Source organism: Pholcus phalangioides, unplaced genomic scaffold, assembly GCF_987345545.1.
Source record: "Pholcus phalangioides strain wild (caught in Gottingen) unplaced genomic scaffold, Ppha-v1.0 ptg000002l_1, whole genome shotgun sequence".
Classification (NCBI taxonomy): Eukaryota; Metazoa; Arthropoda; class Arachnida; order Araneae; family Pholcidae; genus Pholcus; species Pholcus phalangioides.
The window spans coordinates 8,721,323-8,747,832 of record NW_028301595.1 but is presented as its reverse complement, the minus strand read 5'-3'; the positions used below and the strand labels follow the sequence as shown (position 1 = coordinate 8,747,832).

General features: G+C 38.6%; 1 protein-coding gene and 1 non-coding gene across 2 annotated transcripts in view; one reads left to right on the top strand and one right to left on the bottom strand.

The window, feature by feature from the left end:
* Nucleotides 1–26,510, top strand: part of LOC149089342 (uncharacterized) — a 38,950-nt gene that overhangs the window by 1,328 nt on the left and 11,112 nt on the right. The window contains exons 2-3 of the mRNA XM_089238151.1: nucleotides 18,943–19,047; nucleotides 22,763–22,796. Of these exons, the coding sequence (XP_089094277.1) occupies nucleotides 18,996–19,047; nucleotides 22,763–22,796 (86 nt within the window). The 5' untranslated portion in view covers nucleotides 18,943–18,995. The remainder of the gene's footprint in view (nucleotides 1–18,942; nucleotides 19,048–22,762; nucleotides 22,797–26,510) is intronic.
* On the bottom strand, nucleotides 19,837–19,908 carry TRNAW-CCA (transfer RNA tryptophan (anticodon CCA)). Its single transcript has one exon. It is a non-coding gene; the product is annotated as a tRNA-Trp (tRNA).

Genomic DNA, 26,510 nt, shown 5'->3' with positions numbered 1-26,510 from the left:
TAAACTAATATGGAAACAGCAATAAAGCAACTGATATGAACGGAGTAAAATTTTTAGCCGTTTTTAGTTATTTTTCCTTTTTTACATCAATTATAAATGTTTGTTTTTAGTGCCATTGCTTAAAGCATTTTAGTGCATTTTTGCCCGAATATTTTTACAATATTTAGTGCTTATAATTCTGGGGTCCCTAATTATTCCTATTAAACCAGTTATACATATATATATAATTTGCAATGATAACTCGACTAACGAACACCTCGGCTTACGAATTTTCCGGATAACGAATATTTTTTTAGCGTTCTTCTGCCTCGGCTAACAACTTCGACGAACGAATATTTTAGTTGATGTGCGTTTATACAGGGTGGGCAAAAAGTTCGTACAAACTTTAAAAATTCATAAAAACCGGAAAAATATCCGATATAAAAAAGAATGGTTTGCAGGGTTAGCATCGCTAGGTCACGGGAATTTTTTTAAGGCTGGAAAAAGATAACTAAAAAAACAGCCGATAGGTAGCGCTGGTACGAGCGACTTCAGTGAAAATATGCAAATGAGAGGGTTATAAGAACTAGCGCTCCTAATCCACAATCAAAGTTCACCGTTGTAAACCGTGCATGTCGACCTGCTGCACTCTGCTGGGTTTGTGACTCGCCTGCAATGTGTTATTCGCTGTGGTGGTGGTGGTCATGTGGAACACATACTGCTGTAATAAACGATTTGAAGGCATTGTGTTTTCGTTATCTTTTCTTTGACTTTGGTACGTCAACGTCACCTATCGGCTGTTTTTTTAGTTTTTTTTTCCCCCTGCCTTGAAAAAATTCCCGTGACCTAGCGGTACTAACCCAGCAAACCGTTTTTTTTTTATTTAGGATATTTTTCCTGTTTTTATAAATTTTTAAAGTTTCTACGGACTTTTTGCTCCCCCCCTCCTCCCCGTATGTCGCATCGTGAGCTTAATTTTCGTGCTAATCAAACTCCAGTGAGTAACTGTGTGATTGAAAAATGGGTGCCACTGGGGAGTGGATCGTGTAAGATTTCGCCGGCAGTTAAGCGGTTTATGCGACCAGTTTGAAAATAAAAATGAATAATTGCTTTTGCTCATCAGGTGACGCCATACTCTTTCCATTTTATATATTTAGACTTTATATTTGGTGGACGTCGCAATTAATAAAAAATAACTCTTCGTTTGTTGCAGAGCATTTGCGGCCGCCATTTTGTTAGTTTGTTAGAATGTTTTGTTAGCGTTTTGGTCTTACCTTGAAGTTGGCGACCGGAATTTATTCTCTTACTATAGCTTCAATCATAAAGAAGATAGTTATATATTTGGAAAGTAATATCACTTGAATACATTTATTTTATGAACGATATTTTGAGGCTCTATACGGCTTTTTCAAAGCACTGTATAACCAGTAGAATTCGAAATAGATTTTTTTAATGATTTTTCCAGGCTTTCTATGCCTGCTAGTGACTATGAAAAAAAAAACCATATATATATAATCTCGAAAAAAAATTATGCATTTAAGGGTTACTTTATTTTCATCTCCGAACCCCTTTCCGGATACACCTCTTTTTCCTCTTTCAGAAACACATTTTGAGCTATTTCAAGTAAAATTACTGATTATAAGCTGAGAGAAAATAACATTTAATACTCTATGGTTCACTCCCATAAATAAAAAAAAACATATTGTAAAAAACATTTTTTTTTTTACAGAAGCTGATGTAAATTGGTGCAGTTAGTGCATTTTTAATTAAAACAATACACAAACACAGCAGTTTAATCAATCAGTGTACATTTTAATTATCTAAAATGGTTAATTAAGGGTAAGGTATACAATTTGTCTTTATTTGGATGCCATCTCTTATAAATAGATAATATCTTGCTTAGAAAAGTCGAACAACTTTCTACCTTGAATTGTTTCCGATCCTTCATTTCCGTGCACTTTCATAAATCTCTGAACACGTAAAATTTTAGCAGCTCTCGAAAAACGACACCGACAAGGAATCATTTTTTTTAGATTAAAAAAAGTATTGTACTTTGGTTATGGAAGCCGTATTTTGTATTAAAATGATACTAAAAGATGTATTTTTCAAATACAATTCAGGAAAAAATTGATATAATGGGGGTTTCTTTCGATTATATATTTGCCATGTATATTCAAATATACACGAGATCATAGAGGGTTGAAAAAAAGGCCTTAGGCTTCAAGTGCATACGGTAAAATTAATATGTAATGCCAAACCGAACAGTCTGCACATGCTTATCTTTTCCATCTGCATGTGTTTGAGAGAGAAATGAGCTAACTATATCAATGTATCACATATAGTAAGCACACCACCTCACACATTTCTTCTTTCCATTATGGCTCACGGCCGACTGCATAGCATTCATTAGTGTAGAACAATGGCTTTGAAACTTTTGACATCCGTGGCTCCCCATAATATTTTGGTAGATATTTTCCAATATAAAAAAACCACTTCAAAGCACAAATAGGCACACAAACGAATATCTCTAGTTCTCCGTGACGCCCGTGAGAAAGGTTGGCGATGCCCGTACGAGCCGCGGCGCACACTTTGAGAAACTTCTTCCTTTGCATTATTTTTTCAACTGATTTTGAAGTTGTTTATCTTAGCCTTCGGTCAGTATTCGTCTTTTTGTGCAGTGATTCTGGCTGCAGAAATTTTTGGCTTTTACTAGAACGAATTAAACAATTTTCCATAGAAACCTATGTAAAACGCGTTTCGGCTAACGAATGTGATTCCGGGACGATGCTTCGTTGGGAGCGGTATCAAATTATACCGCTATTCGTCTTTTTTTTTCTTGACGAAATATGGTCAGCTTATGTACGTGGCACATCAATCAACAGAGAAATTTCACGTGAACTCTAGCTGTCAGTAGATGTCATCATTATTCAAATATGTTACAGTAAACGAGTGACGGACATTTCCGATATCGACTAAAATCTTTCCATTTCACATGCACAACACTTCCAACAACTCGTTAACGACATTTCATTAAATAAACATTCATAGGCTATTCGCAAGTCCGCTTTTGTATTCCAACCATCAGCCCTTAGGGCTAGGCATTGGGGTAATAATTTGATTTTGGAATCTTTTCAGCGACATCTACTAGCTTAGAAAGATAGATTTAGTGACCGATTTTCATGATAGTTTGTGATAATATGAATCATCAGTGAAGGCTAATATACACAAAAAGTAATGAAAAATATAAAAAAAATTAAAAAATAAACAAAATCTTTAAATAATGAGTATTAAATTTTGACTTTTAATATATTATAAAAGAAAATTAAAATATAAATTATTTATCCGGTGTTTTTATACAATCGTTCAAATTATTTTGGTCGTGCTCATTTCTCTCGGCGGGCACTCGTGCCTTCCCAGATGTACGTCGTTAATAAAAACAGGCATAATGTCCCCCTTAACAAATATGGATGTCATATATTTAAAAAATACAGCAACCCAATTAAAAATGCAATTACAAACACTATATATATACATGATAAAATATTATACTGTACAATGCCAATAAAGAATATTATGGTTGTCTTAAGGGCCCTACACACGCTCAGTTATATGCGCAGTTATGCCTGTGCAGGCATAACTGAGCGTGTGTGGGGGCCGTCAGTTGAGCTGCACAGGCGACCTGAAGGGAATGGTTTTTCGATTCGGTATAACTGTACAGTTATGCCTGCGCAGGTATAACTGAGCGTGTGTATGGGCCATCAGGTATAACTGCGCAGTTATTTTTTCCCGCTTTCTTATATTCGCCCTACTTTCTTCCCTCTTCCTTTTTCACTGATAATGTAATAGAATACAATAATGACTGAATAACTTGCTTTGGAGAGGGATTCCATTTAATTAGAAGAAATTTTTCTAATGGCGTAATTTTCACGATATTTTCTTACAATTTCATATCGAATAAAAAAATGGAAATAAAATTTTAGAAATATTTCGACCATTGTTCAAATTCGCAATTTTGTTGAAATCACTCTTTTCAATAAATTTGCCCGAAATTACGCACCGAAACACTCAAACTCTATATTCAAATAATGTGCTATGACTATTAATTGTTTATTGATTATTTAGAGAGGAGGTCTCTAACCAGGGTTCTTGGAGATTTTAGGGGCCCCGTAACATCAGATTATTTTAGCATTCTTTCACATGTACTTCCTTTAGAAATCAAGATTCCTAGAAATCAAGCAGGTGTTTATACGAGTCAGTTAATGTTTGCAATTTCAAAAGCAGGATTCCCACTCCTTTCTTGACCGAAAACCAGCAAGTATCAATAGGACAAACATCACTGTAATTTATTATTTTCTTTTACATGTAATTCTTAATGAATCTCATTGAATTTGTTTTTTGAACACACCTCGTCAGATTGCAACAAATTTCAACTTTCAGCTCAAACATTGAAAGGAAAAAATTCAGATGAAATTACGCTAGTTAAACGTAAGAAAACAATCGAAAAATTCTTTGAGAGAGATATACGATTGATAATATAATTATATCATTGAGTAATACTATTAATATACATACTATGCTTAATAATAAGTCAATTTCTAATTGAGTTGAATTAATCGTAAGAGGTCGGTTGAAAATGCAGTTTTCTTTCAAGGAAAAACACTACGTAAGTTACCATAAAAATTTTCAAGTCAAAAAAATTATTATTTTTAAATCGACGCTATCGCGAGAAGAAAATGCTATCACACGATGCTGAAGGAGCATGTATCCCCCTATCTGTATATTCAGAGGAAAAACGGTGCTTGTTTCCGAAGATACAGTCGATGCTCGTTATGACAACTTCACGTTATAGCGATCATTCACGTTATAGCGACAAAGACTGGTAAGGTAAGTCCCAAATGTTTTATGTTTTACTTATATAACGACCGTCCCAATCAAGCCCGACCACACCCCCAAGTCTCCCCCTCGTTACGACCTTGCCCCAAATATAACGTCCATTCTCGACGGGACGAAGGGATCGTTATATCGATTTTAATACCAAAATTTCTCTTTTATTGCCTATATTGTCATAATCACTAGATATGGATAGCATTCTTGATAAGCATGAGTAGGCAGTAGTGCCTTTTACTTAAGTCATGAAAATCGGTCATTACGAGAGGTTTCAGTAACATCAAAATTTTGAAGGAGTAAAAAATACATTATTGTACTTATGGTGTAGATTCAACAAACATCTTCCTAAAACTGTGCGTCGCGGCTCTTGGGCGAAAACGAAGCTGACAATGGTAACTGAGTAATTTGTTTTGGGGAGACGGATTGAATTTAAATTAGAAGAAAATTTTTCGAATGGCGTAATTTTCACGATATTTATTACTTACAATTTCATATCGAATAAAGAAATCGAAATAAAATTTTAGAAAGACTTCGACCATTGTTCAAATTCGCAATTTTTTTTTTTCTGAAATCAGTCTATTTTCAATAAATTTTCCCGAAATTATAAACACCGAAACACATATAAACTCTATATTCAAATAATATACTAAGACAATTAATTGTTTATTGATTATTTGTAGAAGGATTTCTTAACCAGTGGCTCCGTGACCTAGGATGTGAAAAACTAACTCTAAGACCGTAACTAGGATTTTTGTCACCCCTTCAAAGTTTAAAGTTCGATAATTTTATAACGGTGTTCTTTGTTCCCACCTAAATAATTGCCGCCCCCCCCCCTGAATTTTGCCACCAGGGACAGTTGCCCCCCTCCCACTAGTTTAAGCCCTGATTGTTTTTGCATAGCCTATATACTGAATATTATTGGTGAGTCGCCGCTGTGGTGGTCGAATGGTTATAGTGACGGACTCGCGATGCGAGGATCCGAGTTTCGAACCCCACAGTAGTGGTCGGCTGAAGTTGGTTTTCTGTGGTTCCCAAGGCGCAAATGCGAGCCGATCTTCCCGTTAAAAAGTCTCGCCACAGAGAGCAACAGTCCTACAACGATAAATCATTCAATCATAACTCTTCACTCATAGTTTGAAAAACTGATGGCAGATGGCAGCACTACACATAACAAGCATTACAGAGAAACACAAAAAACTTCACGTCAGGTTTCACTATACGTACACGCACATTCCCGCATGTACCGATTCGTTGGGGGTTCCGCGGGGGGGCATATAGACCAATATCTCCCAAACGTTTGTACACGGTTTGCCTTGAAACTGTGGTACCCGTGGCTGCAGATAGCTGACGAGACAGGTCGGATGCTGTGCTCCGTCTGCTTCTTTTGGCAGTTACTGCCAAATACCGGTCTTCATTCGGCGTTGTAACTCGGGGGCGACCTGTACTGTAACGTCTACTGGCATTTCCGTTACCTTGGAATCGTTGCCAAAGCCTAGAAATGACACTTTGGGCAATTCCAAGTTCCTCGGATACTTCCATCTGAGTACGCCCACATTCCAGGCGGCCGATAATTCTACCACGTAAAAAATCATCCACATGCGTCCTCTGTATCATAACTATTCGCTTATGGCACTGAGCGCCTTACAGAACTCTTGTGAACAATTTTACTTGTTTGCCATCATTCCCCCCTCTTACACTCTCGTCATTGTGACGTACTATCGGCATCATCTGGTGGCTTCCTGAAATTTGCATATCATTCTTGCAGATGTGTGTGATAATTCTACAGGTGAAATTTTTACTTTAGATTTCGATTTCCGTGTGATTCTGAATTATCCTTAATTTATGGACATGAGTATAATTTAACGAGCGAAAAAAATTGTTGCCTCTTCCTTAATCAACCTTTGCACCACATTACTTGTCTTTTTTTTTTTTGGAAGTAATAACTTTTACTACCGTAACCAATCCAACTGCACCGGGCCGTAGCACATCTTCTCGGGGTCCCGGGGCAGATGGGCAGATATTTTCTTCCCCCCCCCCAAAAAAAAGGAAAAAAAATATACAAAATAAGGGTTTAATTTTTGTGATTAGCCCATTCGGTTAGAGACCCCGGGGCAGTGCCCCGGTTGCCCCCAGCGTAGTTACGACTCTAACCTACATCCAAAGCATCATTTGCGGAGACCATGTTAGAAAATTTTGAACTTTAGAGCACTCGCTGCAAAAATTCGAACTGATTGACAGACGCGAAGAAAGAGATCGAAGAATGAAAATATCCCCTCACAGATCACCTAGAAGCGGTTCCAGAGACTTCGCCTGCACAAGTATAACTGAGTAATGTGTATGTACCGAACCGTTCAGTTATGCCTGTGTAGGTATAACTGTGCGAGTGTAGGGGCCTTAAATATGAATGACTTCTCGATTTGCCCCAACATGTTTATCGTATTTCTTTTTAAACGTGTCAATTGTGTTACAATTTACTACCTCCGAGGGTAAGCTATTCCATTTATATATTAACAACCCCATTAGAGAAAAATTCCCCGCGACACCATAACCTCGCATTGTCCCTTACTGATCGATACTGGGGTCCCCTTGTAAAAGCAGTCGATTGGCGGTGTACTAAAATATTATAATTCGTAATAAAAATCAAGTTTTTACTTAAAGAGTGAAATTTCTGTTTGTGTGCAAAAGTTCAGACACAATAGATAATTTTCGCGATTGATCGTCGTGATACGCAAATTCACCACTGATGACGTCACCGCTGTTTAGTGTTTATGCTCTTTCTATACACGCGATAGCATCAGCTATTTGAGATGCCGCGAGGAATTTCGAAAAGTAAGCAGAATAGAGAAGTTGTGTGAAATCGGAAGGGTAGACTGTGTTTCGGATATTGTAGCCTTGTGTATGTAGTCATTGATCATTTTTGTCGCACCACAGTCATTTTCTGCACACGAGGCCTAATCAGACCGACAAACCAGTCGCGGCCCAGGCTCTGTCCCTCCAGGGATATAAGCCTTTTACCCTTGCGGGTTGGGTCGCGCTGGGGAGAAGCCTAATTAGACCGGGACCTACAATTTATTGCCGATTCCGAACGGCAGGCTTGTTTTTTATACTCGTCGAGGGGTTGGTGCGCTAACCCCTCGATGCTCCTTGCGGTAGCAATTTTTTCCTGCGGTCTTGTCGCCGTTTTTGCTGTACCCCTGTGTCAGGAAATTTTTCTGACAAGGACGAACCGGGTATCGAACTCGCGACACCCCTAAACATCCTTTGGTACTTTAGGCGAGTATCTTATCGACCTGGGCTACCGCGCCCTTGTGTATATAGTGCCGAAAACCCCGATCAGGAAGGCCACGTGGTACAGATAAAAGAGATGACAGATTTCAAAGACTGTGGCATCTACGCAAAGGATGACTCCGTAGAAATATTCGAAAGCTCGTCTGGACTCGGTGTGAATGGATACGACCCGTGCACGTATGAGAGAAACGGGTACGATAGTATTTGGGTAATTTGAAAATTTATAAACAAAAAAGAAACTCGGATTTTTTTAGCTCAGGTTTGACGCAACATGAGCAAAAAGAACCACAACGATCACAGTGGGCTCGCAAGTTTGTGTGTGTGCCATATGGACCAAAATAGTTTTTAGTTATTTTCAGTGATCAGAAGTGGAACCTAGATAAAATGAGGGTAACATGTTTTTTGCGCCGTTATTTGCGAAATGAACCAAGGACTGATTGTAGTCATATACAAGGTGGTTTCGACTGGATTCTGCTGTAAGGGGGGGGGGGGGGCATTCAAGTAGTACGTCAGCATCGATGAGGGAGAAGAGCATTTCCGATTTGCTGACTTTGGATGACGGGAAAGGGCGGGTTTGCATGATTCTTACGTCAACAACGAACTTTTACAAAAAATATGTAATACTCTTAATTAATAGCATCTTACTCGGTGCCCAAAAACGAGATAAACCTTTCGCTTGTTTGTAGGTCCCTGAACTAACATTCCCCATATTGATGAATCCCCTGCAGAGCCACTTTAGCTGTCTCTAAAGGTTTCTCGGATCCAATTGATCTGGAAATGTGTCCGGGCCACTTTGGTGCTGTGCCACGCAACACTAGTGATCCGTAATTATGCCGCGGATCACTTAAGTAGTCTGGCAATGTGCCGCGGCTAACTGGAGTGATGTAGAACTGCATGCTCTAAAACTGTGCCATGTATCACTCAAGGGATCTCTAAATGTGCCACGGATCACTTAAGTGTTCTGAAACTGTGCCGCTGGTCACTTAAGTGATCTGTGAATGTGCTACGGGCCGTTTAAATGCTCTGGAATTGTGCCGCAGTTCACTTAAGCGATCTGTAAATAATAATTTTAATAATGTGATCTTCACGCATTCCCAAGGGATCAGCATGATCCGTCCAGGGAATTTGTTAGTGTTAGTAAACATCCATGCCCGAACCGGGATTCGAACCCAGACCTGCACAGTGAGAAGTCAGTTCCCTAACCACTCCGCTTCCAGACGGCAAAATGTGCCGCATACTTCATTTTTACAAATTCGGTTGAGATAAAGATAACCCCGAGGGACAAATTTGGCCGGCGGGCCATGGGTTGAGTATATATGACATGGAGGGTGGGTCGCAATGAATTCACTTAAAGGGAAATTTTGGGTTCTTGGCCTTCAAATAGCATTGAAATTAACAGAAATTGATTATAACATATAAAGGTATTTCCTTAATTTAAATTTAACTTTTTTAATATTTTTTGCATTAAAAAAAATTAATTTTTGATAGGCGGGGCACAAGCCCCCCCCCCCCATGCCCCATCCGCGTATGTCTCTGATTCCACCAATATGCGTTAGCAGGTGGGGGGGGGGGGGGAAAGAGCAGAGCTGACGAAATTTTGCTGACAACGGAGGGGGAAGGAAGAGAGTCAAAAATGGCCAAATAATTGCTGACGTAATGCTTGAACGGCCCCTACTGGGCAGGTACCAATATCTTAACTTAGAGGTCACCAAAATGCTCAGCATTACCTACAGACATTGGAGCATGATCTATCACTATCTGGTGAACCTCCAACTGGTCTCCAGTGGAGGTTTGCCAGCAATACAGGCGTGTCGCAGTAGTAGGCAGATCGTACAAACAGCGGGTCTTGCAAAAGCCAAGTTTAATGATCAAAATATTGAAGTTCTCGACTGACCATCATGTGGCGGCGATCTCAGTACCACTGAGAATCTACGTGGCATTTTATCGAGAGGTTTTATGAAAATAATCGATAGTAATTCATTCGTAAAAGATCATAGAGCTTCCACATTGGCATGATTATGAGCAGCGGATGATGCAAGAATTAATTACTTATACGATATTTTCAAGCCTTACACCGACAATGCCGAGATATCTCGTTCATTGTCAATCTCGAAATATCTCGGGTTCTTAAAATCCTCTCATTGTGTCATTGACTAGCTCAGATATACCCGGTTGTGTATATATAACTATATAATATATGTTTTCTTATCCTGATAACATGTTGTCCCCGCCCATAGTTGTGTCAATCATGTGGGCGAAGTCAGATTTTGTCAAAGGCTGATAACAGAAGGGGGAGAGAACGGGTGTTTTTCTTTCTGTTCGAGCTAACATATCACGAAGCTTAGAGCATAAATAACAGAAAAGTACAGTTGCTTTTTTTTTTTTTTGTTATTACAGTCGAATCCCGTTATAGCGAAAATCTCGTTTTAACGAACACTTTTCTAATCCCTCGAATAAGTTTACATAAGAACAATGCTAGGTAACCTGGAATTCCTTTTTAACGAAGTGATTCCTCCTGTCTCTTGGCATTCGTTATAACGGGATTCGACTGTATTATTTTGTGTTTGGGAGGGGGGTGCGGGAGGGACTTGTCACAGCTCAAAAAATCTGAAAAATAAAATATTCTTTTTGAGAAAATAGGTGGCAGTTTCTAGAAGGTTTAGTGATTTTCACTGTGGCCGTCATAATGCGGATCAGGAAATTTAAAACATCTTAAAGGGTTAGAAAAAAAGGGACATCCGATTTTTTTTTTATTTTGCTGAAAATTTGACTTCGTGTAAACTTTTGCTTCGATTGTTCATGTGCTATTTTGGTTCATTTTCATCATGTTGCCAATAAAGGGTGTAAAGTCTAATGTTTATTACTTTGAAAAAGAAGTGCGTGTTCACACCCTAATGCGTGGTAATTAATTTGTGATTTTCCCAATTGGCAGTTTTCAAATACTGATTTTTCTTTATTTCAAACCGAGCACAACTCAGGTCTACCGCCATGGACAATTTATTACCTAGTGAGTTGCGCCGGAAGTGTAAGTGTACCTAAGAGTCTGAGTGTGTGCGTATCTAGGAGAATTTCGATGTAGGATACTTATGGAACAGGAATGTGCGCCTAGAATGAGCTAATACACCTGGGTGTCGGAACATTGGCTGACTTGGACACTTGGATCAGGACTCAATGTGACGCAAACATGACATCGATTTATCGTTGTACGGCCTACACGACTACAACTTGTGACATCCAACGAACGCAGACGGACGGAACTTTGGTCATCGAGTCCAGACGTGCCAAGGACGCTACAATATCAGTTTAGATTTCGATTCTTAGACCACGATTCATCATAATTATTCCGTTGATTTATTCTCCTGTAATTGGACTTGTGTTATTCTGTTATACAAATTTATATATACACATATTCAGTAAAATTCTGGATGCACCCATCTTTCGGGAACGCTTCGATATCTCCTTGAGATGGGAAGCGGGGTGTGTACCCGGTCCTTCAATATGCGTATCTAGTGTTTCGTCCGATTTTCAAGTGCTGCCATCCTGTATTTCAGAAGTGAAGTGCAATCGTAGAACATTTGTACCGTTGTTTTTGCTCTTCTGTCGCGAGATTTTTTTTTTTTTTAACAGGGAGATCGGCTCTAATTCGTGCCTGAAAGTTGAGAACCACAGAAAAATCAACTTCGGCCTACCACCACTGCGGTGCCGGTGGAGTTCGAACCCTGAACCTCGCGATAGGACTCCGTTACTATGACCACTCGCTCACTACAGCGGCATACTGTGTGCTCTCAACTAATGTCTAAACTTTTGCGGTGTACTGTATATTCGAATATATATGGGACCATAGAGGGTTGGGGAAAAAAATGAGGCAAAAAAATAACTTTGGTAAAAGTTTCTTATGTAATACGAACCGAACACAGTCTGGACATTCTAGGAACTGGTTTTTTCCATCTGCTTGTGTGTGCTGGGGGAGAGAACAATGAGCTAACAATACCACATAGCACACCAACTTAGACCAGGATTACACTAGAAAAGTTTGATAAATTTTCTTTTTTTAAAACTGGAGAAATGCGACCTATAAGATTATCGGTTACATTCGAACAATTAGAACATATTGGTTTCTTTCGTCGAGTTTTATAAAATAACTTTTACAGTGTAATCCCGGCCGTAGGCCAGGATTAGGTCGGGATTACTCTGTAGAACTTTGATAAACTCCCTTTTATAAAACTTGAAAAATCCAACCAATAAAACTCATAGGTTAAAATTCGAGCAAATGCAAACGATAATCTTATTGGTTGAATTTTTCGAATTTTGTAAAATAACTTTTAGAAAACTGTTATAGTCTAATAACGGCCTTAAACTATAAAAACTTCATAAGAATTCTTTTATAAAACATGAGAAATTCAACCAATAAGTTTATCGGTTACATGAGATGGTTTAATTTCAAAATTTTGGGGAAATAAATTTTTGAATATAATTTCTTAAATTCTCTTGGTCATGAATGAATGAATGAACGCCAGGGTCTCTGCCACCGGACTTATCCCATTGCCGAGATCTCTTCCAGCCCAGCTTCGTGGCCTTCTTCTCTTGGTCAACAATCGTGAATTATCTATTCTTGTGTGTTGTATTTAATAAATAAAATATAATTGAATACATATTACTTTTGTATATAAATTAAACATGATAAGTATGACATGAATGTCGCTCTCCACTTGTTAATACAAGATATACGGAAGACTGGATGTTATTTTGACAACATCCAGTCTTCCGTATATCTTGTATAAACATGATAAATTAATTTGATGCTTTCTTTTTTAATTGTTGTAAAAAAAGTTTTTCTAATAATTTTGATAATACACATATGTTATAATGTAAATATGCAAATATGAAGTTATAAAATAATTAATGTTAATGATAAATTGACTGAAATATGACGTAATAATTATAAATATTGTAATATAATGTTGTAATTAATACTCTAATAACTTCACTTATATGCCATGCTGATAATATTCATAGTACTTTTTTTTTCAAATCTTGCAATTCATAATTGAAATGGTTACTGAATTTTGATTAAATTGACTCAAAGGTCTTTGCGCTCTAAAAGGTGAGCTCTAAAGTTTATTAGAGGACTTGATCTGATGTTGATGGTGAAACTTGCTGATGTGCTCGACTTCTGTTGATACGTGGACTTGCATTTACACTGGTGAAATAAATTAAGAGAATTTGCATATTTTATCGAATTTCCTGAAAAGAACTGAACTGAATGTAAAACCACTGCTTCTAGACAAAAATGCAAATCTTGTACGTCAAATACGTAAGCGTACACGTGTGTGTAGACGTGTACAGGCTTTATAAGCGCGCGTAAGTTAAGACGCATTTCGTTCGCTAGCACACCTCGGCGAATTTCTTGGTGTTATTTTGCAGCAATCGGTTAATTTCAAATTGTAACAGTAAAACTGAGTAACCACCAACGTTTAGATGATAGAATGAAGTGGCGAATTGTGGGGAGGCTAGAAGCAGGCCAATCTCCAGTCCAGATTTGTAGAGAGTTCAATTTAACGCCCAGCGTCGTGTGTAACTTATGGAAACAGTTCCAGGATACCGGATCCATCGAGAGAAAGCCTGGGCAAGGTCGTCCAAGAGCCACGACGGCCAGAGAAGATCGCCATTTGTCGATTATAGCGAGGCGTAACAGGAGTGCTACAGCTTCTCAGCTCTCTCGTGACTTGTATGCAGCCGCAGGAACCCGTGTATCAAGGGTGACTGTTTCGAAAAGACTTCATGAGAGAGGGTTGTTTGCAAGAAGACCTGCTGTTTGCGTCCCGCTCACTTCTACGGACAGGAGAATCCGTTTATCATGGTGCAGAGAGCATAGAGATTGGAGTATGGATCAGTGGGCGACCGTTCTCTTCACTGATGAGTCCCGGTTCAGCCTAAGCACCGATTCTCGCCGTACGTTCATATGGAGAGAACCAGGGACCCGCTACCTACCCTCCAATGTCCGCGAAATCGACCATTATGGCGGAGGAGGTTTAATGGTCTGGGCAGGCATCATGTTGGATGGCCGCACACCTTTCCATGTCTTTGAAAGAGGCACTGTGACCGGTGTGAGGTATAGGGATGAGGTCTTGGAGCCCCTATGTTCGCCTTTTCAGGGGTGCAGTTGGCCCTGAGTTCATTTTAATGGATGATAACGCGAGGCCACATAGAGCTCTTCTGCTCGACGATTTTCTAGAGAGTGAGGATATTCGCCGGATGGATTGGCCAACCAGATCTCCAGACCTTAACCCTATAGAGCATGTCTGGGACGCTCTGGGGAGGGCAATTGCAACTCGCAACCCCCCTCCGGGAACCATCCAGGGAATGAAAACAGCGTTGCTGAACGAGTTGGACCAATTGCCGCAGGAAATGATAAACTGCCTTATTTCAAGTATGAAATCACGCTGCGAGACCTGTATATCTGTATGAGGGGACCATACCAAAGCCTTCTAGATACTTCTAGGAGGCTTTAATCATACCCCCTATTAACCCATCTATTAACCCATTTTTTTTGTTTATTCTGCAACCGCTGTTTCATACCTTCCGACTCCAACGAGTGTCACGCACGATCATGCGTGTGAATTAAAATTATTGAATGGTTATTTGTTTTGTATTGTAACAATGTATGTTCATATCAAATTTCATTAAAATCGCTACATTAGAGATAATCGACCAAGTCTGCAAATTCTCTTAATTTCTTACACCAGTGTAGAACAAGCTTACTGGATATTGGACAGATATAGTTTTGGCGGCTTTTTATAGGCAATCGATAATTGTGACTTTGAATATTCTCTTTTTATTTGACAAATATTTTCCTGGATTTGACTTTTTTCCCGATTTTGACACACTTAGCTTTTTTCCTTCTATCCTTTCTTCTTCTACACACACAATTTTTACGCACATTTTCTAAACGCAACAAATCTCTCTCCTTCATAGCAGTTTCATTGCACTCTCTAAGTGTGGCAGGTGAGATTTATTTTCCTCAGGAACCATCAAATTCACATCTTATTCAGTTCTGTTCAGTAAGAAGAAACGAAATATGATGCTGTGGTTTAAAATGTGGCTAGGTAAACTTGCTAGGTAGTCTTAATGACGTTACAGATGAACTTGGCAACCCGTGCGGAGGCCTTCTATCTCTAGGAGGTGCTGATTGAACACCCTTGACATGAAAAAAAAAAGCTTTATTTCTTCACGCCTAATTTTTTTTTCTCAGCTTTCTGAGACCCCTCCAAATTACCTGTCATGGTCTCGTTTACCACTTCATTTTCTCTCGTGGCCCCCCCTGAAATGTCCAGTACCATAAGGGGGGGCCATATGACTCCCCCCCTCCCCCACGGTGGAGAACCGCTGGTCTAAGGCATTCACCCGGAAAGTGAAAGGACCTGGGTTCGATTCCCCGCAAGGGCAGTTGAAATATCTCCTCTCTTTCCTAAGTATATCTTCGCATCAGCCAGCTGTTAAAAACCTTCGTATGGGTAGCGGAGAGTGACATCATTCGCAAAATATTGAAGTTGTCAGCCTCTGGTTAGTTTCTACTTTTTCATAATGATTGTAGTGTTTTATGAATATTACTTTGGATTTTTTTTGCATTTCCTAGAACGAATTGAACGATTTTATTAACGACCTATGGAAAATCGCAATTCGGCTAACGGAAGTTATTCCGGAACTATGTCTTTGTTGCCCGAGCTATATCACTATGTCGCTGTACAGGGTGGACAAAAAGTCCGCAGAAAATTTAAAAATTCATAAAAACCTGGAAAAATAACCAATATAAAAAACGGTTTGCAGGGTTAACATTGCTAGGTCACGGGAACTTTTTTTGGCGGGAAAAAAACAAAAAAAAACTCAAGATAGGTGACGCTGGTACGAGAGACTTCGGTGCAAATGAGACGGTTGTAAGTACTTGCTCGTAAATCTGCCGTTGCTGGATTTGTGACGTGACTCGCCTGCAATGTGTTATCCCCTGTAGTGGTGGTGGTGGTCATGTGGAACACATTCCGCTGTAATAAACGATTTGGAGGCATTCTGTTCGTTATTTGCATATCTTTTATTTGACTTGATTACGTCAATGCCACCTATCGGCTGTTTTTTAGTTATTTTTTTTTCCGCTCTTTAAAACAACTCCCATGACCTAGCGATGCTAACCCTGCAAACCGTTTTTTATTTCGGTTATTTTTCCGTTTTTATTCATTTTTAAAGTTACTAAGGACTTTTTGCCCACCCTGTATATAAAAAGTGATGCAGTTTAAGCGAAAAAAAAATGAATACATCGACTAAAAATGGTTAAATACAGTCGAATCCAATTATAACAAACTCGAAGTGACTGGAGAAATCACTTCGTTACAACGAAATTTCGTTATAAAGGAATTCTCGGTGTTCCGCATTGTTCCTATGTAAACTTTCCTGGGGTGGGGGGGGGGGGATTGGAAAAGTTTTCTTTAAAACAAGATTTGTTTTTCGCTGTAACGGTGTTCGTTAAAACGGGATTCGACAGTAATTTGAAATTCATGTTTTACGCAATATCGCAGACTAACGTAATTGGCACGTTTAAAAGATAATACGATAAGCATATTGGGATAAAATCGAGAAGCCGTCCATCTTTGGATAAGACAACCACAAAACGCGATCTTTTTGATGGGCAGTGTATTTTCTATCGTGGAATATGGTTTTTTTATTGGTTTTCTACTGCATTTGTCGTCCATATTTTTCTATGGGCATCTTTTTTTCGCCACCTCATCAGGCAATGTGCCTGTTGTGTGAACTCGGTCTTAAGACTACTCTGATGTGTTATGGTAATGCGTTTAATGTAAAATTCCGCCTATAAATGTGGAAACACACTACACTGACGTGACGTGTAACTACGCCACGTCAGATGGCACGGTATCGTATCAGTCATTATATGGTGTGCACACAGGTCTGTTTTAAGAGATGCATTAAGGCATGATGACGAATTTGTGAAATCTCATTCGTGAAAATTCTGTGACGCGAAATTCCCGCGTCACAGAATTTCCACGAATCAGAATCTACCACGTCTTTGGCATGACGGGAATTCACGTTCCGTCAGCGTAGTGTGTTTCAGCCTTAAGTCTCCTGTAGGTACGTTGATGATGCAATGATCACAATTTTTACTCCAGATTGTTTATTGTATATATGTATATCGTTGTTTGTTATTTTCACATAAATTAATAAATTTCCGGATACACCCATCCACCGGGAAAGCTTCGATATCTCTCTGAGATGGGAAGAGCGGGATGTGTCCGGTCCTTCAATGTTCAATGTAGGTACGTTCACACTGACGTCACACACATTTCCACGCCAGAATAGTTTGTAGGCACCTTTAGACTTCCCTTGTGTATTTGAAAATACAGTGGATACCACAGTTATAGAGTTCTAAAAAATCGTCATGGAAAAAAAAAACACGTTTTAAGTGACAAATGCTTTTAGCGGGGGAATCTCAATGAGTAACACACACGGTAACAGCTACTTTACCGCACACCAACTCCCGTCACATATCGTCATAAGCCAATTTCCAACCAGTGGAATTGGCACCATCTATCGGTAGTCGCAACAGGCTCGGTAGGTAACGCACTTTTTTCTGACGTTGTATGCCCAGATTCGAACGCGTGGACCTCGACGGTAGTAGAATGTAACCTGATAGTAACAGCTGGGACCATGAAAATAAGTTGTAATAAGTGTGAAAACGTTATAAGCGGATCCACTGTACGTCGTCGGAAAAAAAAAACCCCGTGATACCAATTTCTTCTCTGAATTTTTTGGATATTCTCGAAAGTACATCTTCCAGAGTCATTTCAGTACTGAAGTTGATATTAGTACTCCCCATGGAAAAGTCTCGCCTCGGAGAGCAAAAGCCCTACAAACGGTACAAATTTTCAATCGTTTCACTTCTGAAATATAGATGGCAGCAAACACACTCGACATTAAATTGCCCATGGCGATAGATCGGTGTTGTCCTAGGTTTGAAAGAAAGAAAAGAAAGAGTTGTATATATGAGCTAAACTAAGTGTTTATCATGCGTTTTGAATGTGTGCCCGTCAAGCACATTTCGCCTCACGGAGTGCTAACAGGAGTATAGAAAGAAAGGAGGGGGGGAAAAAACAACTTGAGTTGATAGGGTTACTATAAAGCTTCGCGATGGTCAAAATATACAGGAAAGAAAACACGGAGAGCTTGTTTGAATTTATTTCACTGGCGTTTGGACGAAACACTTCGTCGTGTGATCGTAAAGGGGTAAAAAAGTGCTCGGAGTCAGCTTCTGCTCAAAGCTTGATACCAGAAGGAGAGATACGGTGTTTGAAATATATTTTTTCCCTTTTCCCGCTCCGGGAATCCCTATAAATAATAGAAAAGATTATTTTTTATTTCTTCCTTCGTTCCATTTTACTTGGAGTTCGAACTGGCGGGGGGGGGGGGGAAAGCACCATCACCTGCACAAAATCTGGTGGGGAAAAAAAATAATTAATGGGGAATTTTTCTGGGAAATTTTGCTCCAAAAGTTTTCAAATTTAATACTTATTCCATCCATGTCTGAAATCGATCATTCCCCCCCCCCCCCACATTTAATGAACTTGTCTGTACGTGAACAATTGCCTTATTTACGAATGTAGTTTCCTGTCTGTGTAATTCAATAGGTGTAATTTGCATGGACAAGCACATGCGCAGTTTCAATCGTTTGAATAAAAGTATGTTCATTGTAATAAAATTGATTTTTTTTTTTTGGCACTTTGCCAGATTTTGTATATTCAGTTCGAGCCGCAGATGTAAAGTCCGCCTGCTGATTCGAGATGAATTTCTTGCTGACAGTGGCATTAGCAGCGCTAATAATTCGTAACACGTGTAAGTTTTTCTTATTTCCCTTTTTCTCTGCCTTTAATTCCAAAATTTCCCTTTTGCGTTGAAAGAGAGTTTTCTCGAGACAAGCGCCGTCATCGACACACCATGCATTGTTTCCCCAATGCTTATGGTTAACATCATCAGGATGTAACTTAGACACCTCCAAACCACTGGCGTTGGTAAAGCATTGAGGGAAAAAAAATTTACACTTACCGACGAAGCGACGATTTCACTTTTTCTTGAGGAGATTATCGATCACTTTGGTAAATGTCCGGAAAATATTTGGTGAATGTTCACCTAATCAGTGTTTACTCGTCATCTTCGGAAATCGGGGAGATAATTTGCGGGCCGGCGAAAAATAATTGAAAAGAGATGTAATCTGAGGACCAAAAATTATTAAATGGGGAAAAAATATGATAATATAGAAGTACAGTGATACCCCTCTTAACGGACAACCCCTCTGATGCGGTCACCTCTCTTTTACGACAAAATAATAATTTACCCTTGTATAATAAAAGTATGCTTTTCAAACATCTGAATAACGGTCACTCCTCTTTTACTGACGGATTTTTTTTGTCCCGTCGGTGTCCGCAAAAGAGAGGTTTTACTGTAAAAGGAAGTTAATTGTGTAACAAATAAATAGGAGAAATAATTTGCGGACAAGCAAAAATTAGATAGATAGGAGAAAAAATTAATTTTAGGGGGATTTACAAATACAAATATACAAATACAACGCCACAACAGGCAAAATGCCCAACGAGGTGGCTGATAAAAAAAAAAACTTTTTCACGTTGACCCGGACGTGATTTGAACACGTAACCTTCTTATCTGGAGTCAGACGCGCTACCGTTGCGCCACCGGGCCGATTTGCGGACCAAATAAATTGGAGAAAGAATAAACAGAAGAGTGGTTTGCGGACCGGCTAAAAAAAACAGATGAATAATAGGAAAAAAATTGCACACAATAGTAATATGCGACTATAACAAATAAGAGAAAAGTTTATTATAGAAGTAATTTGTGCACCAGCTGAAAAATAAAGGAATAAGAGGGAAAAATGAATATCACAAAGCAGTTTGCGGACTAAAAAAAAATAAATAGGAGAAAAATTGCAATTGTAGAAGAAATGGAATTTCAGTACCGGCTGAAACATAAAGAACGGAAGAGTTTCGTGCAACGGCAAAAATGGGATGAAACAGAGAAAAAATTAATAGGGAGTAGATTTCAATGAAAAACTGCAAAAGTTTAGCCCCAAAAACGGCTGCTTTATACACATAACTCGAAGTTATAAATTAGATATTATGAAAAGGCGAAAAAATGAGAAGTAATTGAAAAATTGGAAAAATAGGAAAAATATGGATCAATGAGGAGGTCGTTCTCAAGGGGGAACCCCCCCCCCCCTCCACCCACATTGCTCCAAACTGCAAAAATGTTTCTAATGAAAGTAAGCCTAATAGGCATAAAATTACCATCAGTTCCCCCGACATTTTTGCGATAAACAAGCTTTGGAAGTCAAAGGCAAATATGAGAATACACAATTATAACCAAAAAAAACATGAAAATCAAATGAGTAGCACAATATAAAAATATACGGGGTGATTATAAAAAAACTATCCCGACATATGGGCCCCTAACTATCATACCATTCACAGAAACTGAATGAAATTTTGGCATAAGGTATTTTGAGGTATGCGCTCACGAATGATATGGAAAACAACAGTGTCACTCTAACAGTTACGGTTACAGTGAGAAAATTTCGAAAATATCAAATGGTAACACCAAGTTTTTTGTATTGGAATGCGATCTCCATACTGAAAAACACTAAATAGCGTTGGAATGTCACCTGTAGCAAGAAAATCCCCGGAGCTAGGCAAGGAAAAAGGACTTTGCCGTGCACCAGAGCATTAATGTTCGTTTCATTCGTCACACTTCGGCTGAGATCCCAGCCTGATTAGTCCTCCACAAGGTCATGTGGAAAATTTGTGAAACACAATAAAATGCTTTATTTTATGCTGCTTCTCTGTCCTTATTGGTTGTCCTCACTTTTAGCCTATCTACCGCCGGTGATTTTCATGCTATAGTTGCCGTTCGAACGCTACTTAGGGTTTTTCACAATGGAGATCACATTCCAATGCAAAAAACTTGGTGTTGCCATTTGATATTTTCGAAATTTTCTCACTGTAACCGTAACTGTTAGAGTGACACTGTTGTTTTCCATATCATTCTTGAGCGCATACATCAAAATACCTTACGCCAAAATTTCATTCAGTTTCTGTGAATGGTATGATAGTTAGGGGCCCGACATATGGTTTCATAAATAGGAATAAGAGAAATTGAGATAGATAGGAATATAAAATATTGAAATAGTTTGCGGACCGAAAAAAATAAATAAACGAGAGGAAACAACTTACAGATCGGCAAGAAATAGACAGTTTTAAACTGAATGGCCGCTATGGTGGTCGAGTGGCGGACTAACGTCGCGAGGATCCGGTTTCGAACCCCACCGTCACCATAGTGGTGGTCGACTGAAGTTGGTTTTCTGTGGTTCCCAACTTCGAGGCAAGAATGCGAGCCCATCTCCCCCGTTGAAAAGTCTCGCCACAGAGACAACTGGCCTACAACAATACAAGATGTCTGGGGCTATCCATATGTTTGTATCGTCAATTCGCACTTTCCAGGCCCGTCATTTGGGGGGGGGGTCAGGGAGGGGTAACGGCAACCCCCCCCCCCTGGCTTTTGAAAATACACTGAAAATGGTATATATATACATATACAAACAAATATATACGGGTATATACATACATTGAGTACATGTTGTTTGCCCCACCCCCTAGAAAAAATTTGCCCCTCCCCCTGAAAAAGTTGAAATGACGGCCCTGGCATTTTCCTCATCTGACGAACGTGGACGGCTTTATTCTCCACGGTGCCAGTGAAGTATCGCTTCCAAACATCGCACAAACTGCCTTACTCTTTTTCATTGTGTTGAATCCATCTCTTGTGAGAAAGCATCTGGAATCTACTCAGCTTCCTGGTTTCTTTCAACTTCTGCTCATAATCTTGTTATTCAATCATTACACTTCACTTATAGTTAGAAAAATTGATGGCAGATGGCAGCAGCGCTACACGCAACAAGCATTACACAGAAACAAGCTTCACGTCAGGTTCACTACACATACACACATTCCAACATGTAACCAATTCGCTAGAAGTTCCGCAGATGAATATGGACGAGGTGCTTGTGTTGTTCAGTAGTGGCAAAACTGAATGGAAATTATTTGCGGACCGGCGGAAAATAAATAAACTGGAAAAATTCGCAGAATTCTGACGGCTACGACAGAAATAAATTCTACACGCAATAAGCATCACACAATATAGATGCAGTTTATTGATTTTAAATCAAATTCAAAATTACGTAGCAGCTACATGCAACGGGTTAAATTTTCGCGGACCGGTAGGAAATTCCTACGGCCGGCACCGGTCCACTGTATATAAACCCAGAAGTTGATGCTAGTACATAAAAAATAATCAGTCATGTCAGGAGAACAAATAAAACTACCGAAAATGGAAAATTGTTTCGACATGCAACTCACTAAACATGGCTCTTCTAATATTAAGAGACTCTTCTTAAGAAACTATATCATGAGATTGTGTGACGTTCGCTTGTATGCATGAAACTCGTTAAATTCCTGTCAATTTTATGTACATTCATCTTTTTTTTCAGGTTCCTTTGAAACATCGAGTCTCATCAGGATTAAGTAAGGGACAAATATTTATATCCAGTCATTAGTTATTACTTATTGCACAGGGTGGGAAAAATGTCCTGGACACATTTTAAAAATTAATGAAAAAAATCAACACATGTAAAAGGCACTGACATAAAAAAGTGCGGTTCTCACCAATATATTTATCATGACTTAAGGCAGCGGTTCTCAACCATTATTAACTCGCGGAGCCATTTTTGCTGCGGATCGCCGGTTGAGAACCGCTGCTATAGTCCATAACCCTTGCACGTTGCATCGAGTTGATGGCTGTCTTCATGGGGAGAACGACATGAGTGATTCGATACTTGCGAGCACGGGGCAAGGGAGAAGCCTCCACTATAAATTTTTGCTAATTTTTCCGACACAACCAAAGTCACAACAAAGTAAGGTGCTTTGCATCAGTCCGGGGTTGTGAGCGGTTCTATCTAAGAGATACTAACCCCCGGCCCGGCAAACATAGTTCGCCATACGGGGTTCCCCGAAGGGAGCATTTATTTTCTCCGCAAAAAAAAAAAAGTCATCAACTTTACATCTTGCCCCAGGGAGCAAGCAACCATTAACAACTCGCGAGCAGCAATTTAGTGTCCCTAGAGTTTATAATAATTGCTTCACTTAAGTATTATATTTCACATTGTAATTATCACACTGTAGATACACATTCACATATCACACATGAGTCCGACAATCTTTCAACATAAAAAAAGAGAAAAAGAAAGAAAAAAAAAACCTATGCACACATCAGGTCATCTGAAACATACGAAGCAAATCAGTCCGTCAATCAGCACGAGATCGAAGAACACTGTAATATAAGTTATATTTCAGTCGATTTTATGCATTATAACTTACAGTATTAGATATTAACATATATTTTATGTGCACTGATCCCCACATGCTATCACGAACTAGAAGATTACATATTTTCGTAAAAAATCAGTATATGACATAAATTGAAAAAAATTGTAGTACGTATTATTAAAATTCACAGTATAACTCAGCAACACAAAAGATTCAAGTGAGAACTTTACATTGAAAAAATGGTATACGCTAATCCAGTCTAAATCAGAAAATCCTTTCCGTATTCATCAAATGCACTTATATACAATGTTGTATTAACACCTTACAATTATTCAACTTTTCAATAATATCTATATATTTAAAACAAATATATCATATATATTATGTATTCATTTAAATCTTGTCATAAAATAGGACAGTATTGGTGATATATATAATATTCCACGCTTTTTTGCATGATGGATTTTAAGAAATTAGCTATTTTCTTATTTTTCACCAATGTTAAGATTTTTATGTTGTGATCGCTAAAATTGCATTCTTTTCTGTCTTTGTCCCATGTTTCACATCTATATACTATATGTTGAGCGTCGCTAGCCTCCTTCTTGCAGAAGATACATAATGAGTCTCGTCTGTGGAACCTTGCCTGATAGACTCCCAGCGCCCCATGTTGAGTCAACAATTGGTTGATGTAAAAGTCTCCACAGATGTTGGTTGTTTTAACCTTCGGCATTATTGAGTGTGTAAATCTCCCTTTTGTAGTTGAGTTCCACAGCCTCTGCCATTCATCCTGTATATTCTTTTTTATGTCATTTTTAAGTAGTATTTTAGTGATTTTAGTTTTAATGTCAATTTGGTCCTTTTTTGTTGCCTCTTTAGCTTTATTATCCACAGTCATTTCTTTTATTATTATTATGCGCTTTGATCCAATGAAATTTGATATTATTTATCGTTGCCAGATTCTGTATTGTACGATGAATTTCGTTATAATTGTTAGGGTTTGCTAGCGCTTGTAGTGCCGATTTCGAATCACTAAAAATGTGCACATTTTGAAGGTATATTGCACCGCCTGTGATATCGCTGTAATTTTGGCTCTAAATATGATCACTAAGCCTTGTTAGTTACTCCTTTTCAATCTGTGTGTTTTTATAATGCACATAAGCACAGCCAACCCTGTTTTCAATCCTGGATCCATCTGTGTAAATTGAATTTTCCATACTATCCTTTTGATCTTCATTCCAGTCGATCTTCTTTTTCTCCCACGGTGGTATTAGATCTGGCTTATCTTCTTCTATGTGCTCTCTTTTAACAATATTTTGATTAATGCATATTTGTTCTCCAAGTTGAAGCAATTGGTAACGTTTCAGCAGATCAGATTTTGAAGCGTAATCTGTATGGGTGGTATCCCAGTAAGTACATTCAATGCTTCATTAGAAACCGTAATATAACATTTTGAGATTACAATTAAAGCTTTCAAGCGGTTCTATCTATCTATCTATAGCCCATAACCGATGAACGGGAAAAATAAATTTTATTACAGCGAAAGTATGTCTTCTAGAAAATAGAGACAGGCTAGAAAATACAGTTCGGTGCACACAGTTTACACGTATAACATCATTTCAACCGAAACCTCTGCTGCTATCTATCGAATAAAAAACATAACTCTTCTTTTGAAATTGGGGTGACCGGGTGTTGATCGAGCTTTGGCATTGAAAAAACAATGTGGTACGATATTACTGAATGCTTTATAATAAATTGTATATTCTTGTCAAATTAGTATGTTTGCCTCGAAATTTTAACAGTTGATGTTTGAGTTTTGTAAAATAATATTAGAGTAAAAACTTGAATAATTTATGTGTTTTCAGCTGTTTCAAAAGCATATACTGAACGATAGGTTTGCACTTCGCAAATTTCCATCAGTGTTATTTCACAACATCCGAAAACTAACTGTTAAATTTTCGAGGCAAAATTTATGATTGGACTATTGCACATCATTGCTTATAAATTATTTAATAATACTATATTGCTTTTTTAAATACGGCACATTAATCAAGAGCCGATGACCAATTTCAATCCAAGAATTGTAAGAGTTTGGTTTTCTATTCGATAGGTGGCAGCAGAGATTCAAGTTTATTGATGTGTGTTTCTTACATTTTAATGTATAATACTGTATTGCCGGCCGGGGTCTTACTTACTAACCGAAACGATGACCCAGTCCATACTGGTCACCGCCGGGGTAAAAAAGAGTATGACAGTGGCAGGAAGACTCGAGATGATGTGAGTAATCAAAGTATCGAAAAATACACGAACAGTTAAAAGCAAGCACATTGCTTAAAAATTGGGTATGCATAAAATTACATCTGGCACTACTGGAGGGGGGGGGACGTGCGTGACATACTGTAACTGCCGGATATTCAACCTTTCAGGCACGGCGGGCGAAATTGAAACCTCCCGCGAGTCACCAACTCATGTGAGTTAGTGTCATCTTAACAGAAGGAGCCGATGGGGCTCCGAGTTAATCGGGGACAAAACTGATTGAAGACTTTAATTTATTCTGAAATTATTTCTCTTATTAATTACCAATTTTGCTTATTTCTGAAATAATTTTTTTCCCTAATTCTGAAAAGGTTTTTTATTAATTACTGATGATATTAATTAATTCTGAGATTAATTTGAAACCGCTTTAAATGGTTTTTTTTTTGTGATTTATTGACTTATCGTGAGTTATAGATTTTCAAATTACGTTGGTGACTTGGAAACTGCTAAAAAGATCTAGGGCAGTGGTTCCCAACCTATTTAGTCCAAGCCCCGCATCAAGCTTTGAACCCTTAAATTTTACAAACTCGAGGGTGTTTTGGACCCCCTCCCTCCCTCAACTTTTATGTTTTTCACCTATTAATTGTATTCCTTTTCATT